The 19,766-nt window shown below is 44.8% G+C and overlaps 1 protein-coding gene across 2 annotated transcripts in view; it reads left to right on the top strand.

Moving 5' to 3' along the window:
- Positions 1-2,590: 2,590 nt before the first annotated feature.
- Positions 2,591-19,766, top strand: part of si:ch211-191a24.3 (tensin-3) — a 52,725-nt gene continuing 35,549 nt past the window's right edge. The window contains exons 1-13 of one of the 2 annotated variants that reach the window (XM_049008475.1): positions 2,591-2,824; positions 2,992-3,032; positions 9,198-9,369; positions 10,932-10,982; positions 11,733-11,855; positions 12,529-12,593; positions 13,888-13,971; positions 14,787-14,899; positions 16,997-17,057; positions 17,160-17,235; positions 17,798-17,927; positions 18,393-18,458; positions 19,485-19,589. In XM_049008475.1, the coding sequence (XP_048864432.1) occupies positions 9,220-9,369; positions 10,932-10,982; positions 11,733-11,855; positions 12,529-12,593; positions 13,888-13,971; positions 14,787-14,899; positions 16,997-17,057; positions 17,160-17,235; positions 17,798-17,927; positions 18,393-18,458; positions 19,485-19,589 (1,024 nt within the window). In that variant the 5' untranslated portion in view covers positions 2,591-2,824; positions 2,992-3,032; positions 9,198-9,219. The remainder of the gene's footprint in view (positions 2,825-2,991; positions 3,033-9,197; positions 9,370-10,931; positions 10,983-11,732; positions 11,856-12,528; positions 12,594-13,887; positions 13,972-14,786; positions 14,900-16,996; positions 17,058-17,159; positions 17,236-17,797; positions 17,928-18,392; positions 18,459-19,484; positions 19,590-19,766) is intronic. The other variant, XM_049008465.1, reaches the window with a different exon arrangement.

Genomic DNA, 19,766 nt, shown 5'->3' on the forward strand with positions numbered 1-19,766 from the left:
TTAATAGGCCTGTTCTCTTTTCACATTATTTTGCTCTGCAATAAAGTATACAAGTCTGTATTACAGTGACTGTAAATCCATCAACCAAACAACCTAGCAAGAGTCAGACCAGAATTAACTGAAAAGATCCAAACCTTTACCTAAATAATGAATTGATTTCTTAGTCATGAAAGAATTTTTTGACAAATTCTGTAAAAACATTTAACAAAATCACTCATACTATCTATCCAACTTCCACCACTCTGAGCCTTTATTTAAATTCTGCTTCATGTCATACATCTGAAGTATTTTCCTGTTTTTTCAACTTTTAAAGAGGGAAAAGTAGGCTATAGCTCAATTCATCAGTAGGTGGCAGCAATAGCTGCGGGTGTCGCTCCGCAGTTGATGACAGCGTACATATCGATACGTGGCGCTGTGCTTCTTGCGAGATGCTGAAATGGTCACTTTGAAATGAAAGTTTAATGAGGATTTTTGTTTCCCCAAAAACATGAAATCCACCATATATTGAGTAATAGCCAGTCTGTTAACATTCTCAAATGAAGTTTGATATTTCAGCGTTGCACATCTGTAAGTATTACTTAGTTATTATTGCTTGGGCCTTCAAATACATAGTTTTTTTTAAAGGAAGGGCTTCCTGATGTTAAAATAAAGTCTGAAACATTAAGACATAAACTCCCAAATTCCACCACAATCCAACTGTTTACAAATTAACCTGCTGGAAAGAAAATGGGCAAATTAACCATGGACACTTTGCCAGGTGCACGCAAGATAATACATAATGTAATATAATAATAAGTCTATCTTCTGCAGAGTAAAGCTGCGGCACGTTATTTAGGAGTAGATTCCTAATTAATGACTTGGCATAAAAATTCATATTTTGGCTGAAACATTCAAATATTCATAATGGATTGTTGAATAAATGTTCATTTTGCTGTACGTTTCCCATAAGATTCCATGTTTAGTTAAGCTTTGTTTGAAAATTGATTTTTTTAAATAGTTTTTTTATGCTGCAATAACAGCACAAAGTAATTTACCAAAACTTATTGCAAATAATGTTATTTTGGCTATTCTAAGCCAAATGACTAAATTCAGACAAATTAAACCATTTTTAAAAAATAGGGTTTTTGATTGTTTTCTAGCAGAGTTCAATCCGAATTAAAACAAGATAATATAAAGCTTGTTCAAGTAAATGCACCACGGCATACTGATACGATCTAATGTGCATCAAACTGGTTCATTTTCCATTCCAGTTGTTTCCAGTGATTAGAAATGCAGTTAGATTTTTAATTATTTTCAAATGAAGTGATGAGAGCTTATTTTTATGATTTAAAAATGGGTTTTATTTATCCCCAAATATTTAGTCTGTCCATCCATCCATCTTATAACCGCTTATCCTGGTTAGGAGACCTGGTTAGGAGGTCCCTGCACAGGGCACACATTCGCATATACATTCAGAAGCAAAATCATACTCCATGAGCATTTTAGAGGCCTATTTTGTCTTATTCAGCCTATTCCGTCTTTTTCATTACCCAACAAAATATGTCTAACCCAGCTAAACTACCTAGTTCATTTTAAATCGAACGAAACTGTGAATAGTTACTGGACAGTTATCTTACAATAACTAGAATAGTTGTCTTCTCAACTGTATCTCCAGCGTTTTGTGCCACGTTACATCATATAATGAATATTTCATACCTGACTCCTTACTGTGGACTGCTTCACCTCCACAGACAGGAGCCCAGACCCTGTCCAACACCAATATTTCATTAAATGTTTGCTTTGAAAAATATTTCCATCCTTCCCTCTATTGTAAGTTGCCTTGGATAAAAGTGTCAGTTACTTTAGTTAAATATAAGTTTTTTTTAATTTACCTCATCGTCTTTTGAGGAACACTTTGGTGAAACAGTTTCGTGTGTAAATTGTCAGCGTGAATATTTATCTAACCGGGAGGAACCTGAAATCATTTTTGATGACAGCAGCGCTCACTGTGTAAACAACCCGAAACGAACAAGGTTTGGGGTGTTTGTGCTGGGAAACAAAGGCACCTTTAAACGTCCCGGTTATTTCATTAGCATGGACTGTTGGGAGGTGCTAGCACACCGGGAAGTGATTCTGTTTGGTTTCACTTTCTGGTGTTTTTGTCGTGAATTTTTATTTATGTATTTTTTTAATGTGACACGTACAGGGGTGTAAGTATTTTGTGGAACAGTGAGGAATGCTACTCCGTTCACAATAGCAAGCTTGTTCGTGAGAAACAGAGTGAAGGATCGAGAAGCTGGCTCTCTGTTACAGGCCGCAGCCTGGGGGATGGGGAGGGGGAGTGGAGGGAGGTGTGTAGGGGTTGGGGGGGGGGGCAGGTTGATGCGAAGAATTTTAAATCTCAGAATAAACCTGTGGTGTGGAGTGGCCTGCCTTCCTGTTATTTCAGTCTGCTTGATCCACGCCCCCCTCTTGCACTCATAGACATACGCCCCCCACCCCCTGCCACCTCTAGCAGTAACGAGAGGCTGGGGGAGGGAGGGGCCCAGGCGAGCTTGGGCGGCCGCACAGTGGGAGGATTGTCTGCTTCAGGAAAAGGGGCCGGGGAGGTTGGCAGTAGTAACAGCAGTGGCAAATTCGACTGGAGGGAAAACTGCCTTATCTCTCTCTCTCACTCTCTCTCTCACTCTCTCTCTCTCTCTCTCTCGCTCTCTCTTCCGCTGAGCAGTGTAGGCTTCTCTACACTCGGCTGCTTCCCATGCAACCAACAGCATCCGCTAGGAGCCGGGGGGCAAAGTACATGACTTTCTAGTCCAGGGAGAGTGACTCCATGTTTCTTTCAGAGGTAGGGAGAAGGAGGGAGAGAGAGTGGGAGAGAGAGTGAGAGAGTGAGAGAGTGAGAGAGTGAGAGAGTAGTCCCTAGCACAGACGACCTAGATCTCCCTGTTCCAACTTTGCGTGCAGTTTGCTTTCTGCTGACAGATTTTTTTTTGTCCCATGTTAACTTGCCAGGTGGATTACAGATTGAAAAGCTATTCAGATCTGTGTTAAAGGTAAGCAATCAGATTTTTTATTTACACAGTGGGGTTTGCTCTGGGGCAGCATGTCTGTTTCTTGCTTTCGTTCCTTGGGGTCGCATATGAGTTTGCAACCAACCTCCCCCCAACCGCCCCCAAGTTCTCTTGCCCCCACCTCTGCTCCCCCCCTACCCCCCCAAGGGTCCTCTGTGTTGCGTCAAATTGCTCAGAGTGAAAACAATTAAATCGCTCTCACAGGGAAAAAAAAGCTTTTTCTTTTAAACTCACAATTTATCACCCTTTGCCGTGACTCTCCCTCAGTCCAATGCAGGCAGGTTTTAGACAAAATCGGACCAGGCGTGTGTTGGTGCCTGACGTTGGCTGGTACAGAGCTGGTGTTACATGCTGGGCTACCAAGACTACTTTTGGGGGGGAAGAAAGCGTAGAGAGAGAGAGAGGGGAGAGACACACTGCTGAATGGGAGGTGCCATCTGGTTTTCTGCACCTGGAGGCTCAACTCCAGACGAGGCTCGGTAATGACATGTAAGCAGCCCTGTCTAGCACCCTTTCCAGACCTTCACGTTTTCCTCCTCATTTTCTCACTGTGATAGCCTGTGTTTATCTCCATTCCTGAGGCTCTCTTCTCCTCGCCTTTTATTTTTCTCGCCTGCCCCACTCTGCCTGACAGAAGCGCCAGTGGTGACGAAGGGGGGCCCTGCCGAGGAGGAATGATCAGGTCCTGATAGGGCAGGTGTGGAGGAGAGGGGGCTTTGTGTGTCGGGGGTGGGGGGTGGGCATTATAGGCATGGCAGGTTTGCAGAAATGTCCAGCTCGTGAGGGAGCTATAGATCTGGCCTGTGTGATCCATTTAACATGGGAGATCGCAGGGAAGAGGGAGGGAAGATGTTAATCCATTTTGGGACGCATTCTTCTGTACTGGACATAATTGGATACTGCCAGTAAGACCGCATCGATGGATTTGGGCCATTTATGGTTGTGGGGGAACAGCGTGTTGTTGATTTTGGGAAAGATTAAGTGGTGCTCAAATTGGGGTTGATGCACTTCAGGACAGTTGCCTGATATTTTGCAGATTTCGGGGTTTATTGCGGCCCTTCTTTGAGTGAGATTAGAAATAGTGGCATAAATCAGCCGAGATACTTTAGAGAGTAAAAGTCTCTGTAGGCTCTAAAAGCCCTGATTTGCAGGGTCTGGTTGCAGCAGCTTGTTATCTTCCTCTCGCATTAAGGCTGTTTACTTTTCATAATATTTCTTTGTGAGTCACACGACAAACAAACATGGAGGTTGATCATGCCTTCGGTCAGGTCAAATCCAGTGTTTGCGTCATTCGCACATCTCTCCGACGTGCTGGAGTGGGGGTTTCTAGTGCATTTATCAAGTGATAACGCAGAACAAAATGTGATACTTAAAAGGGTCACATGGTCCCTGATGTGAAAACAAATTAGCCTCAAACTCAGTTGACCTCAAACGTACGTTGTTAATTTGCACAGTGTCTTCTTCATATAACTGATGACTTCTTGGGTGACTGCTGATCCTGGTAGGTTGCTCACATTGTAACCAGGCCTGTTTGGGGTGGCCTCTCAATCAGTCAATAGCAGTGGGTTCCGAGGCCTGGAATTGAGAACCACTGCTTTATTATTGGCTGATTGAGAGGTCTTCCCAAAATCCCGCACCCGCACCGGCCCTCCATGGAACGGGTTCCCCAGCCCTGCTCTAGTGGATGACCATGCTTGTTGTTCGGTGTGTGACGTCTATGTGTGACTGACTACAGTGGTCATTGCTTTGGATGAGCCATAGCAAAATCACAGCCTGCAGCGAACAGCCAGGATCTTCGACAACTCCACCGTATCTCCAGCGTTTTGTACCACGTTACATCATATAATGAATATTTCATACCTGACTCCTTACTGTGGCCTGCTTCACCTCCACAGACTGGAGGCCTGAAGATCTTTCTATTCCTGATCTAAATACAGAAACTATTGGTGTTCATAAGCAGAGAAGTGTCAGCAAAAATCTAAATTCAGTTTCACATAAGCATGGGAAGTTATTAGTTATTAATATTGAAACATTTTAATCCTAGTAAGGAAATTCCCACTTTCATTCCTTTTGTAATTACAACCATGCTCACCATCAGATGGCATCAGTTTCATAATGGACATGGTGGAAGGTCTTCAGAGTTCTGTTACGCAACAATACACACAGACATCCTCTTTCTATCATGCTTGCTGGTTGGTTAGCAAACGTGTTAATAATCATTTTAGCTTCTTAGGCTTGCGGGGGTGGGGGTGCCGTGACCCATGTGACCACCTAATGCTTCCTCAGTGAGTCATCCTTCGGGTGATATGTCCGAAACACACACAAAGTGGCTTTCACTCAGTTCAAACAGCGGCTGCTATCTCATTCTTCATATTCAAAAGCTTTTGTCATCCCCCCCCCCCCCAAGTTGGTCTCCATTACCCAGTAGCCTTTCTTCATTCCCTTTTATCTGCCCCCGATTCCCCTGCTGTTTTTATTTTTCCATTTGGTTAAGCTTTGTTCTGGAAGGGCCCTCTGATTTTCTTTCCACCCATTTAGCAGGATATTTTATGAAGGTGTTACCAGAAGCCTCCAGGTAAGGAGATCATGTCTGTAACCACATTATCACCTGCTGCCCCATCAGCCTTACGGACTGCTTTCCATGTACTTGGGTTCTGTCAGTGTGCCGGTGGGTTCTATAGTATCTCGACACCCAGGCGAGGTGCGACTTTGACCCCACGCTCTTTTAATTTCTATTTCACTTTCTTGTTTGGTTAAATCCTCAGTCCCCTTTCACTAGGGTCCTGGCTTCACTGCTTGGGTTACAGGTTAGGGAAGGTCACCATTAGAGGTGACATTTAATTTTTGGGATTCCTTATGGATTGCAGAATAGTCTGCAGGGATTAGTACTTCTTGCCAAGGGGAGATTCTTTCCACAGCTGTGAAACTACAGCACCTTTACCTTTGGCTCCCTGTTTGCTAATCATAACGAGAATAATGAGATCTAATGGAACACTGGCGGGTTTGGGGCTATTTAATGGTTCTAGACAATCCCATTTAAACACGGTTATTCAGCATCTGATTGGTCTCAGGTATTCATGTGTCACAGTTCCTGACAAAACATTTACAGTCCAGTGTCTCCCTGGTCAAAACAATGAACTGTGCATGCACAGACCAGTACCTCATGCATTCCGGGGGTGGTGATGGTTGGGGGGTTAGCAGAGCAAACATATTGTCTGCTGCAATGTGGTGATTTAACCCAGTTCATGACCTGCTTACCTGCTCCTATGCTGGCCTGTGGCAGGTTCCATCATTCTCCTTCCCTGACCAAATTCGTAGCTTCCACTTGTTGTGTAAACAAGGTTCCTGGGTGGAGGCATGAGGCCTGGGGCGGCTGATTTTGACGCCTTGTTTGAGATCCACTGACGGGCTGCCACACTCACACCTACTCACACACACACTCTCAAACACAGACACACCCGCTCGCACACACCTACACACACACACACACACACATGCACACACACACACACACGCACACACAAAAAAATGCTGATTCGGGAAAAATGCTAATGCTAACTATGACAACCTTAACCCATGACCATAACCATAAGTAACCAAACAAAATACAGTTATTGCATTTTTAGTTTTTTCATTGCAGCCACGAATTTTTATAAAATAGACACTGGTCCCCATAAGGTAAAAAATGGGTATTCATCACTTTGGGGGGACATTTGGTCCCCACAAGGCAAGGTATACCTGGACACACACACACACACACACACACACACACACACAAAACACGTTCCTGCAGGTGAGGGGTTTGGAAGCTTTAATCTCCAGCATCTGCCCGCTGGCCTGTTTCAGCTTGTTCTGCTGAATTCGGGGAACTTTCCGGACTCCTCATTCTTTTCCGTGCCAGTTGAGAAGCTTTGTGTCGGCTTTGGAGCCCTCACAGAATGCTGTTTTCTTTGTGGCATTTTCGGAAGGAATGCCCTCCTTTCTACTAAGCCTGAGGTTGCAACCTGTAACCAAATATCTTTGGCCAGAATTTAAATTCTGCTTGATCAGTGTAACACTGCCTGTTGGAACAGCTCACACATTCCTTAATCATTTCCAATTTCAGCTGTTTATTAGTGCTTGGTATGGTATCAGTTATTATAACAAAGTATCTTTGAATCTTCACAGGAGGGGGACCAAGTGAACTTCTTAACTGTAAGAGAAGATCTGAACTGGATACGCATGTTTTTCTGTATTCCAAAATCTTCTTGTTAGGGGCCATGCATGTAGTACATCAGACATCTTGAACTATTTTATATAGACCTTTGGGAAGACATTTCAGAACATTTTCAGTTCTACATCTTCATCAAACAGGGATGTCGGTACCACTGGATAATCCATTGACTGGAAGTGAGATCAATAATGTGATTGTATGAGAGTATTTGTGATCTAGTGGTCGTTGATTAAGTTGGTGAGGCAGACTCCAGTGGGTGTTATGGTCAGAGGCAGAGAACAAAAGGGAAGGATAACAAGTGGTGGAAGAGTAGCAGAAAATGCAACTGGTTACAGTGGAGATGAGCTGTGGTGGAATAGCAGTGGAGGGGCAGGTGGATTTCACATTACACCAACAAAAAACACTGTCTGATCCCCTCTCTGACACAGAAACTAGACGCTAACAAAATTAGCACTATGCTGACATTGCCAACAGTGTCAGTTAATTTGCCCATCATTGAATATGTTGATCTGATGATGGGCATTGTCCATGTAATGAGAGGCGTACATGATGGTGAGGCAGTGTCACTGAGATTTGGATCACGCGAGGCACTTTAAAGTTTCCAGGCCTCAAAGAAACTCAAACCCTGGCTAAAAGGCTTTGAATGATCCTGTTTAAAGAGGTCAGACCAAGGCCTTTCATTTGCGCCTCTCGGTCTGGGTGGTGACAAAGCTAACAGAGCATCAGGGCAGCACACTTGTTCGCAGCTCTAAGGTCTGCCCTGGTTTTCTCACTCACCAAGCTGCTCCTTCCTGATACTAAACGCCAACAAAGCAGTCGGTCACAAGGCACCTCAGGGGTCAAAGGGCACCAGCGAGCGATCCACTCAATGGGGTCAATAATAAGACTAAGGATTCACCCCATAACAGCAATGTGAGTTACAGGGCGCTAGGTCTTAAGTCAGCCTTGAGTTCTGAGATACTCAGTGGCTATCAGTGAACAGGTGGCATTTGCACTGCAGTTCACATATTCTGCTTAAAGTTCATTTTTACTTCCACTTCAGAGTTTAGGTAACTGATATTTCGGCATGTGTCCCGCGAATGTGTTTCCATTCCTGGTTGATTTCAGTGAGCACTGGTGGTCCCGATGCTGGTGTCAGCACCGAAACAAATTTGATGGCCAAGCCCAAGATCTTCATGGGTGAGCAGCAGTGCCATTTTGGGGTGTGCATTTAAGTATGATGGGTGCCCACCAAAGAGGGGGATGGGGTGGCTCCCCCCTGGCCCCCTCATTGTGGTGACCCTGGGTGGAACGTGACTGGTCAAGCGTCGGTGGTGTACCGTGGGTGGGGCCCCAGGCTTGGGAAAGGCAGTCGCGTGACGCCAGCAGGGGCGTGCAGGGAAACACGGAGGCGCTGGCTGCAGCAGCCCAGGAGTCCAAAGGTGACCTGACATCTGCAGAAGCCAGAGACACCTGCCAACATTGCGGAGACTCCTGCCTGCAGCATGTTTATCGGGGTGTGCTTTCACACTTATACATGTGAATGTACAATTTTTAATTCAAGTGTAGATATGGGTCGGGGGAGGGCATTTAAAGGGCACCATCCTACATGTGAGGGGAAGGGATGAGTGGAATGTAGGTGCATTAACAAAGGGTCTGAAACATCTGAGGTGAAGTGAGGCTTTGAGGACTCTCTAACCCAGTGGTTCTCGAACCTGGTCCTCGGGACCCAATGCCCTACTTGTTTTCCAGCTATCCCTGCCCCACACAGTCCTATCCCTGCCCCACTAAGTCCCAGCTGTCTTTCAGCTTCTGATTGACTGAACACACCTGATCCAGGTAATCAGCAGTGTGTAGGGCAGGGATAGCTGGAAAACAAGCAAGGCAGTGGGACCGAGTTTGAGAACCACTGCTCTGACCCAACATGTTTCCCTTTGTCTCCTCCTCCCGTACAGGCGGGGAGGCCCATGTGCAGTGATGGAGGAGGGATACGAGGTTGACCTGACCTACATCACGGAGCGAATCATCGCTGTGTCCTTCCCCCGCACCTGCACTGAGGAGAGCTACCTGCATAACCTACAGGATGTCTTACGCATGCTTCGCTCCAAACACGGAGACAATTACCTGGTGAGGGCTGGAACCCCGAGCTCCGTCCGGCAAAATTAGGAAACTGTACTACAACCTGCAGGAAATTATCAGGCTAGACAGACAGACAGACAGACAGACAGACAGACAGACAGACAGACAGACAGACAGACAGACAGATAGATAGATAGATAGATAGATAGATAGATAGATAGATAGATAGATAGATAGATAGATAGATAGATATAGATTCCGTTTATACCCTCACCCAGCACAAACAGGAACAAAATTGTGTGTAGTGATATAAGAGGGTAAAATGATTTGAAAGCCAGTCCCCAGTTCATGTAGTACAATCCCCGTTGTGTCCAGAGAGTGTCAATGGAAACTGAAGGCCTCATTTCGATGGCTTGCTGAATTATCCCATATGCTATATGTGGCCTACATAATGACCTCAGATCAGCTAGTGGGTAAACACAGCCCAGAAGAGCTGAAAAGATAGCTTATTATCGAATCAGCGACACAATTCAAACAGTTACACCTGCGGCCGTCACAAGTGCGGATTATGCACCCCCCCTTCCCTGCAAACAGCCTGATGAAATGTGGATTGAAAGTTCCCTTTATACTGTGCCTGGTTGTGGAGTGGGGGGAGGAACAGGATTGAAGTGGCACTGAGACAGTGGGGGCTGAGGAAATTGTTTTAGTACCTGAATGAAAATGAAATGGCATCTTCACCAATTAAGAATGTAGAAAACACAAAAGTGATCCCCGGGAATGAAGAGGCACTCAGAAAAACCAAACTAGACCCCTGGAGGTGGAAAAATAGCCAATTAGAATCAAGGATATTGCTCCTACCTTCCCGCCCAATAAGGAGGCAAGGCCATAGGGACTCTGGCCCCAGCTGAAAGCTGATTGGCCCCTGGAGGGCCCCCTCACCTGTCAATCACCGATTCTGAACATATCTTCGGCTAATGTTAAGGCTGGCCCCTCTGTATAAGTTATGCCCCCTTTTATGCCCACACCATAAAACAAAATCCTGGAATTGCCCCTGATCTTAGTCCCCCCCCCTCCAGGGCTCAGCTGTCCCCCTTTACCTCCCCATTGTTTTAGCTGAGGGGGGGGCCAGCTGAACCTCATTAACGGGCATTCCACATGCTTTACATACGTCATCCTCTTGACAACACAAACACCAGCTGCATGTGGATAAATCCTCATTTTTCATTCATGTAAAGACACTGACTGGGCACAGACACCTTCATCTGCTGTTGTCTCCACCACTCTTCTGGTTATGGTTCAAGCAGGGCTCGTCCTCAAAGGGACAGAGGTGTTGCTCAGTGGTATCAAGCTGTGTTGTTCTCTTTAGATACCCACTTCGATGGTTTTTACCCATGACCCTGATTAGGAGAAGTGGTTAGAAGATGGATTGATAGATGGATACTTGTGATGCTGAATCGGCTGAATGAAGATCTTCAACTTCTTTCAGTGTGAATGGATGTGGTCACTCTACATGCTATTGTGCTTTTGCAACCCCCCCACCCCTGCAGTTTCTTGTGTCTAGCATGATTATGTCAGGAGCATAATTACTTGTCTTTTCTTGCCCCTCAAAGGTCATCAACCTTTCAGAAAAAAGATATGAACTCAGTAAAATGAACCCCAAGGTAAAGACATCTATCTATCTATCTATCTATCTATCTATCTATCTATCTATCTATCTATCTATCTATCTATCTATCTATCTATCTATCTATCTATCTATCTATCTATCTATCTATCTATCTATCTATCTCATATTACATAATACCGTCTACTCTCCTGAGGCATTTTGGTCTTTGGTCAGACACTAAATTTCATAAAGAACAAGATTTTATCATATTTTTCATATACCCATGTATGACTGGCAGGTTTGTAATGAGAAAGAGAATGTGAGAAACGTCACATCCTCTTTTCAAACCGGTCAGCGGCAGTCCTGTCAGTTGACAGGAAGCTTATATTGCAATGCGGGAGTTTCCAGAAACATCTACTGCTACCCAAGACACGTTTGCGGCATCTTTGAGCAGGGAGCTGGACTAGAAGCACATCATAAGAATATCCAGTTGTATAAATGGAAGACATTTGTAGCTTAAGCGTAGTACAGCTCCCCGTCTTTTCATGCAGGGGCAGTGGGCTGGATAATTAAGTGTTCGGCTTGTTAGCGGAGCTCATGCTGAAGTTGTGGACATGTGGCTGAATGCCACAGCAGGACATGGGGACATTGTGTCGGCCACTCAATAAAGGGGGTTTCCCTTTAGAGCACCGTGATCGGAGGGTGGGGCCCGGAGTCCAGGCACCAGGGAAGGGGGAGGGGTTTAGCCATTTAGCTCTGCTCTGCCAGCTCCTGTGAATTTCTGTGGCCCCTGCTGTTATTTCAGACCATGGACACGGGCTGGCCTGACCTCCACGCCCCCCCACTGGACAAGATGTGCACCATCTGTAAGGCCATGGAGACCTGGCTCAATGCCAACCCCCAGCACGTGGTGGTCATCCATTGCCGGGTGAGGTTCCCCCCGCAGTCAGTCTCCACTAACATAATTTTCCCAAGACTTCAGTCCCCAGAGGCTCACGGTTTGATTGAGAGACTGATATTAAAAACCACTCTGTTACTGATAACTGCGTGACATCCAGCCTCCTGTTACTGTGAGGACACTGAGAATATTTCTTTAGAAATCATTATAACCTGGTGTGTTATCAGCTTTATAATTTAATAATTTGATAACAAAACAATCATTTAATTAAGGTTCCACCTTTTCTAAAGACAGCATTAAAATATTGCATCGTTTGACGTGGTTTGTACCCAGTGTGGTAAATTCTGTTCGTAAAAAGGGTATTTTTTTTGCCCCTGTCTGGGAGACGCAGAAATGATGCAGCGATCACTCCAATGTTTCTTGTGACTTCATGTGCCCTGTGGATATCTTTGGATATCAAAGATTATCCACAAAGATTGTCACACACTGACAAGCAAGAAAAAAAACAAGCAATATCTCAGTGGATTTATATGCATACCTTCAGAAAACATTAGTGCGGGCTTTATTGTACCAAAGATTCTTGAATTTATGGTCAACGGACTAACAGACAAAAAAAACTAATTGGATACAAGGGCAACCAAACTGACATTCAGGCAGTTCAGGTAACTGTCCACTCATATGTGGCCTTTTCTTTCCCGAACAGGGTGGAAAGGGCAGAATTGGAGTGGTCATCTCTTCCTATGTGCACTTCACCAACATTTCAGCCAGGTGAGTTTTCAGGGAGACGTGGAAGAATCGGGGGAAGAACAGGGTTTTGGGGAAGAATTGGCTAGTTTGTACCTTCTACTAGCTTGTGCCTGGTGACGTATCAAACCCGTGACCATCTGATGCACTGGGGTTCCCGACAGAGAAGGTGGATTTAGAAAGCATGAAGCAATTTAGAGTTAATGATTAATCACTATCTGCTACACCATTTGCAAATGGGTGGCTTGTCGATCAAGCTCAAACCCTGAAGTGTCTTTCGGCATCCCTCTGTCTTCTCAAAAACCAAAGACCGCAAAGGACTAATTAGCTGGGCTTAAAAATGAAAGTCAGCCTCACTTACACTAGATTAGTCAATCCCCAGACAACCTGTCACCAGCAAAGCTCTAAAACGACCCGGTAATTTCGGCTTAATCAGTCTCCACTATCTCCAGCAGTAAAACTTGACCTTAACATTGCGCCGCATGTCAGTCAGACAACAGACAATAAACAAAGTTACTGAATGCTGAAAAAAAAAAAAAAAGTGATTGAATGGTGGCCATTATGGTATTAAGGTCAGGGAAAGGTGACTTGGGAGTCTTTGAACTGAACTGACATTGTTTGCCTGGGATTGGGTTGCCATGGGAAACGGTAAAGAAAGACACACACTGTGAATGTCGGCATGTAAAGGAGGGGTACCACCTCAGTCTAGGGTGGCAGGAAGTATGGCCTTTAAGGCACTTATGATGTCATACAAGTTATTCTTTTTTCTACTTTTGTGCAAGCTGGCTTCATATTAAGCTTAATGTGTTAACCCTCGCAATCACGGGCATCTAGTTGTTAAGCACTTGCTACACCCATTAATATGTACAAGGGATTGTGGGTAGGGAAAGATGAAAGAGGTGCTGAAGCCACGAGTGTATTTGTTTAGCAGCGCTTTTACTTACTGCCCTTTGGTGTCCTCCCTTCTGTACTGTTCATGTCTGTAGAAACCGTATGTTATGATACAGTGAGTCAATATGAAATCCCTGCAATGACTGGATGATGCATAAACAAACGTGTGGGTGTGTCTGTGTTTACATGCCCCTCCCATTCTTCTCTGATTGGGTGGGATTACTCACTCAGTACTACTTTCCTCTACTGCTCCCTCAAATCATGTCTCCTAAAATCTTCTTCCTACTCCCAGTAGGAAGACTCCCAGTCTATCTCAGCCTATCCTGGGCTCTCTCTTTCTCAGCCCTGCCCCCTCTTCCTCCCCCTCTTCCTCCATCCCTTATGGCTTCCATGTTATCCACACTGACCCCTGCTCCCTCTCTTCTAGCGCTGACCAGGCCCTGGACCGCTTTGCCATGCGGCGGTACCACGACGACAAAGTCTCTGCCCTGATGACCCCATCACAGAAGCGGTGAGGCCCGACTCCCTCTAATTCCGCGTTCTCCTTTTTCCACGGGGATCTCACGCACGTTGCCGATATGGGAGCTCTTGAATAATGTGCCTTATCTATTGACATCCCTCTGTGTTTTTGTTTTTCTCGAGAATGACCCGTTGACACATTTTAGTGTTCCTGTGAACCATTTCAGAATTCCCCTGAGCATTAAAAAAGCACGTGTTTAACATGTAGTGTGTTACAGTATCTCAAGTTTCTTCTCAGATGTGCATTTTTGTGTGTGTGTGTGGGGGGGGGGGCAGTGTAGTGTACGCAGTCAATCACCCATCCTGCTGAAACGCTTGTCAGCAGTTAAGACCCACAGGTCAGTGGGTTATTCTGAGTCACGCTTAAATCACCCAGGCGGTCTGGGGCCTGGCATGAGGTTGAAGATGCCTCTTCATGCAAACCCCCCAATTTCTCTCACAGTCTTATTTGGCTCAAATGGTGCTTTTTAGGTAAAAGACCCATTTTATCCAAATTCAAAAATTCTTCGTCTTTATATTGAAGTATTAATTTGAAAAGCTTACTTCTTACTTGCCGATTAATAAGTGTCATACAAAGGGAATTTCAGAAAATCTGCAAATACATACAGCTTATTTTATTCATTGTATTTGATTTATTATTTATATTTATCCTTTTTTTATTTTTATTTAATGTAGCGGTTCCTGTTCAGTATCTCACTGGAACACAGTCTATTTCCTGTTGTAGGAGCATTAACTGCAGTTTCCTAAGCCATGAGACCAGCAGTGACTCTCCCCTAAGCAGCCCTGAATTCTCACCCTTTATTCCAGCTATGTGTGGATACTGAACAGCCTGCTGACTGGATGCATGAAGATGAACACGTCGCTTGTTTTCCTGCATCACGTTGTTCTCCACGGCATCCCCGACTTCGACATCGGAGGAGGTGAGGCATCATGCAGACATCATACATCTTGCCGGTGGGATACAGGACTGAGCAACAAAAGTATAAAAATGGAAAATTAAAGGAATCCGTTGACCTCTGGCTCTGGCAGGGCTTCTGATCATATGTGCTGATGGCCTTTCTGTGTGAGCCCATCGTCACAAGTTAAAACTACTTTTACCAGCTAAACAGCCTTGGCTTACATCCCAGCTTATGATAGCGACCCCAAGAAAATCACCCACCCTGCATTGATGTGGTCCTGTGTACAAGAGAGAGAAAAAAATAAATCAGCAATAGATAGGGGGCTGACAGAGTTGTTTGAAGAAAGCAAATATCTCTTTAGTAAATATGCAAATTGGATGTGAAGGACAGCTGGGCCACATCCATCCACATCCATCCCAGGACTAGCAGGGGTATGGGTGATGTTCCATCAGAATACAACACAAGGAGGAAGGATTATATAAGGAAGTGTGTCTCAACCATTTTCAGTGGGTCATGGAGTGTGCAATAAAAAAATGACACATCATGGCAGATCTGGGTCGTGTGCAGATGCACCATTAGAGGTTTTTTTGGACCCCAAACCCAGACCAATCCAATTAAGTCCAAGTCTTTCAGGGGCCCTTGGAACTGTCCTAACTTCCCCCCTTTTTTTGGCGCCCCCGAGAAATATGTTAATATACCAAGAAGGCATTTCTTTGGGATGTTACCTAACCCTAACCTAACTAACCCTAACAGTAAACACATATTTCAATCTGTGTCTGCAATCCTTAACTGGAGTAGCAGTTAGAAGATGGATGGATGGATGGATTTAAACCTGCGTTCCTCAGGCTTCTATATAGTGCTGCAGCAGAAATGAAAAGATGTTTGATATCTCTTCAGCTGTGTCTTTATGGAAAGGACAAAAGACAGCTATGAAGAAACATGGGGAATTATGAAGAATATTGTATCTCAAAAGCCTAACCATTGTCCCAACTGTACAAACCCTGTAGGGTAAACAGGTGTTACATCAAAGCGTAAAGCATCAGAAGGTGTTCGGCATTAAAATGTTATCTGTGTTTGTCCCTCTGTACCTCTAACAATACACTGCTAAAGGTAGTTAAATAAGTCATTGAAAAATGAGAGCTGGAACCAAATGTGTCAGCTAGGCCAGTGTTTCAACCCAGACAGTCCACAATTTTGCTCCCTCCCAGCCCCTAGCTAATCAAAAACACCAAATACGTGGTACAGGTGCATTAGGAGCAGGGAGGGAGCAAAATTGTGGACTCTGTGGGGGTCCCCAAGACTAGGTTGAGAAACACTGAGCTAAGCAAAAATACAGGCACCTCTCGACTTACATAAAAACCGACTTAAGGCTTAAGCAAAAATATCTATATGTGTTATATGGAGTTTACGTAATTGCTAACACAAAAAGGCGACATATGCCTGAATTTACACTTATCTTTTCATTCATTTAATATATTTTCTTCAGTACATATTACTAGTATATTTTTGGCTTAAGTGTCTTTGCTGTAAGGTGTCCTGAATGATATGAGGACGGAAAATTTGACTCACTAAAGGGGTTATGGGACGGATTACTTAAGTCTGTCGAGAATTGCCTGCATCACTACCAGCATTGAGACTGAGGAGTGCGTTTACACCCGGCTGACCTACTGCTGACTCGATCATTCCAGGAAATGTCCCAACCGTAATCTGTGCAAATATGAGGGTTATCTCTTTCCTCCTGGGGAGACTTATGGTATCACTTTGGGCACCTGGAAGCGATCTGTCTTGATTTGGGCCAAGGTGCCTCTGACTCATGTGCGTGTACTGTCTACATCCATCCATCTATCCATCTATCCATCCATGTTCTGACTGCTTATCTCGCCCAAGGCCAGGGGGGATCCTGGAGCCTGTCCCACACAGGCTGGGGTGCATCCTGTAGGGGATGGTTATTTTTTACAGTCTGTGAAATAAAATTTAATTATTTAATGCTGGTTGAATTATATGGTTGAATGGTTGAAAGTCACACAGAAAATAATCCTTTATTCCTTCTCCTGCCTGGCCTTTAGGTTAGTTTCTGGTACTCTATTCTTATACGTAATATTTGTTTTTGGTTTTTAGTGTGTCGGCCATATTTGAAGGTGTACCAGGGAATGCAGGCTGTCTACACGTCAGGAATATAGTAAGACTTCTTAGCGTTCTGTCCTAATTACACTCTGCTCTAGTCCTCAGGCTGTTGTTGATGCTGATTATCGGTGTGTGTGTCTGTTTGTGTGTGAAACAGTCACATCAGCCCAGGATTCAAAGGCAAGATCTATATAACCCTGGAACCAGCCCAGCTGCTAAAGGGGGATATTATGGTAAGTATGGGGGGGGGGGGAGACACGTGCGTGAATGGGCTGTAGTCAAGGAAACTGTCCCAGGGGAGCAAACTCTGCTACACCTCCTGGCCAGGTTTCTCAGCCTAGGTGATGTCAGCGCTAAGTTAGCAAGCCCTCCAAGGGTGTGGAACATCTCCTTTGTTTCGGGCCGCCTTTGATCCTTCTGGAACTTTCTTCTGGAACTTCCAGCATTCTGTATCATGCCCTGTGTAATTTACACCATCACTATAATCATGTGAAGATTCGTGCCTCTTCTAAACCACAGTTCTAAGGTTTTAAAATTGGTATATTTTTGGTTATTTTGATATTATTTTTATGTGAATTCCTGTGGGTTAATGTTACGTGGGTGTTGCCTTTGATAAATAAAAACCACAAAGGTAGCAGTTACAAAACAGAAAACTCTAGGTATTTAGTGCCTCTTGCAGATGCATGCTACACAATGTTATAGGAAAGTGTCATACCCTGCTAAAATGTGCGGCTGCCTTGTGGGATGTGTCATTATGATCACACCCTTTTCTCTCTCTCTCTCTCATAATGGTAGATCAAATGTTACCACAAGAGTATCCACGCTCCGGGCCGGGAGGTGATGTTCCGCATCCAGTTCCACACAGGCATCATCCACGGGTGCCAGTTGACATTTGACAAGGAGGACCTGGAGCATGCTAATAAAGGTATGGCATAGCCCATTATTAGAACACAGGGGTATGATGGTGTCATACAAACATTTACTGAACGCTGGCTGAGTCAGGTCTGTCCGGTTATGACCCGACACCTCTAGCTCTCTCGTTTTCTAGAGCATCAGTCTCTTTGCAGAAAGTTCTGGCATCGGCACACAAACTGTCGTGACAATGACCTCGACAGCAGACCCCGATCTGTCACCACAATGGTAGCTTCCTGTGTTTGTTTTCATGACCTCAAGCAAATTAAACCTCGCCATACACATAATAAATGTCAGTCTACAACAAAAAACAACATACAGACCAAGGAATAACAAAATATGCAAAATGTATCTTATCAGTCTCATAACAATAGTGGTAGAATGACATTTGTGTAGATATGTTTCTTCCGTGAATTATTTCTGTAGAATTTTTATTTTTTTCTTTCAGCTACCATCCTAATTATGTTTTTCATTCCAGATCCCAGGTTTCCTGACTATGGAAAGATTGAGCTGGTTTTCTCAGAAGGCCCTGAGAAGTTGCAAGGTATGGCTTTCAATAGCTAGCGCCCATCGTTCCTGTATCCTCCCCTCATTCCACCCCCCAAACCCCTTCCATGCCACGTTCCCCTGCATTGTATTCTGTCACTGAGGCAAAAATTCCAGCATCAGGCAGTAGAAACTGAGGAACTCACCCATCCATGTGCCAAACCCATTCCTCATTCCTAAAAAAAGGTTTGCACCCAACACTGTGGTGAAGGACCTGGTGGGAGTACAACTGAAGCTCTGACTTGTTGTAGCCAGAAGCATCCAGTAGGGGGAGTAGATGGTCACAATGACGATGATGTACATGTGACACAAGAGGAACAAATAAAGATTTATGGAGCTCGCCAATCAGCTTGGAATGCAGATCAGGCCTCTGCAGACGCAGGGCCAGAAAACAGACAGGACCGTCTTGCATTATCCATCAGCAAAGCAAGTCTGGGAAGAACAAGCTTCTCGCTGCCCAAATTCTTCATTGCACAGGGGAGGCCTTAAGCTCGGGAACTTTCATAAAAACACCAACCAACAATCTTTTAGAACCATGTTTATGAGATATCGGCTCCAGGTTCACCGCAAGCTTGTACTGGGTATGTACTGGTTAGGGAATATGCATAATGGGATTACAGATCTTTCAAACGTAGCAATTTAACTGTGTAACAGTGATACTGCTGAATTGTGAACATCCATGTTGCATGTATCTAAGGATGAGTCCTTGAGATTATAAGGGCGCTTGCGTGTATATGTATGAGCTAAGCAGGGCTGGATTTACTTTTCTGGAGGACCTAGGCTGACATCAGCATAGACACAAAGTGGGCGGGGCCTTAATGTTTGCTGGGGCCTTTGGCTATAGCTTAGGATGGCCTTTGCTTTAACCTGCCCTTAGAGCTGGAAGCTGTATGCTTCAGCAGCCAGCCTGTGGTTCTCCTTTATGCCTCTGACTGCTTTCCTTTAAAAGACTGGGTTGCTGAGAACCCCCCCCCCTCCATACCCCCCTAGCTGATGCCATTCTCTCTGTTTCCCTGCATCCCAGGCAGCGAGTGCTGGCAGAACGGACCTGAGGTGACGGTGGACTACAACACGAGTGACCCCATGGTCCGCTGGGACTCCTATGAGAACCTGGCCACTGATGGGGACGGTAGGCGCACAACCCCCATCTCTTTATAACCTGCCAGAAATGAGGGGCACGAATCTCCCATCAGACAGGGTTTTGACGCAATTCCTCTGACCTGCGACGCCAGATTCAGTTTCTCTGATAGCGCTGGGAAATGCAACAGATATTTCTGTGTGTGACTCCGGAAATTTACCAGATTTT

This window comes from Brienomyrus brachyistius, chromosome 1 (assembly GCF_023856365.1).
Source record: "Brienomyrus brachyistius isolate T26 chromosome 1, BBRACH_0.4, whole genome shotgun sequence".
Classification (NCBI taxonomy): domain Eukaryota; kingdom Metazoa; phylum Chordata; class Actinopteri; order Osteoglossiformes; family Mormyridae; genus Brienomyrus; species Brienomyrus brachyistius.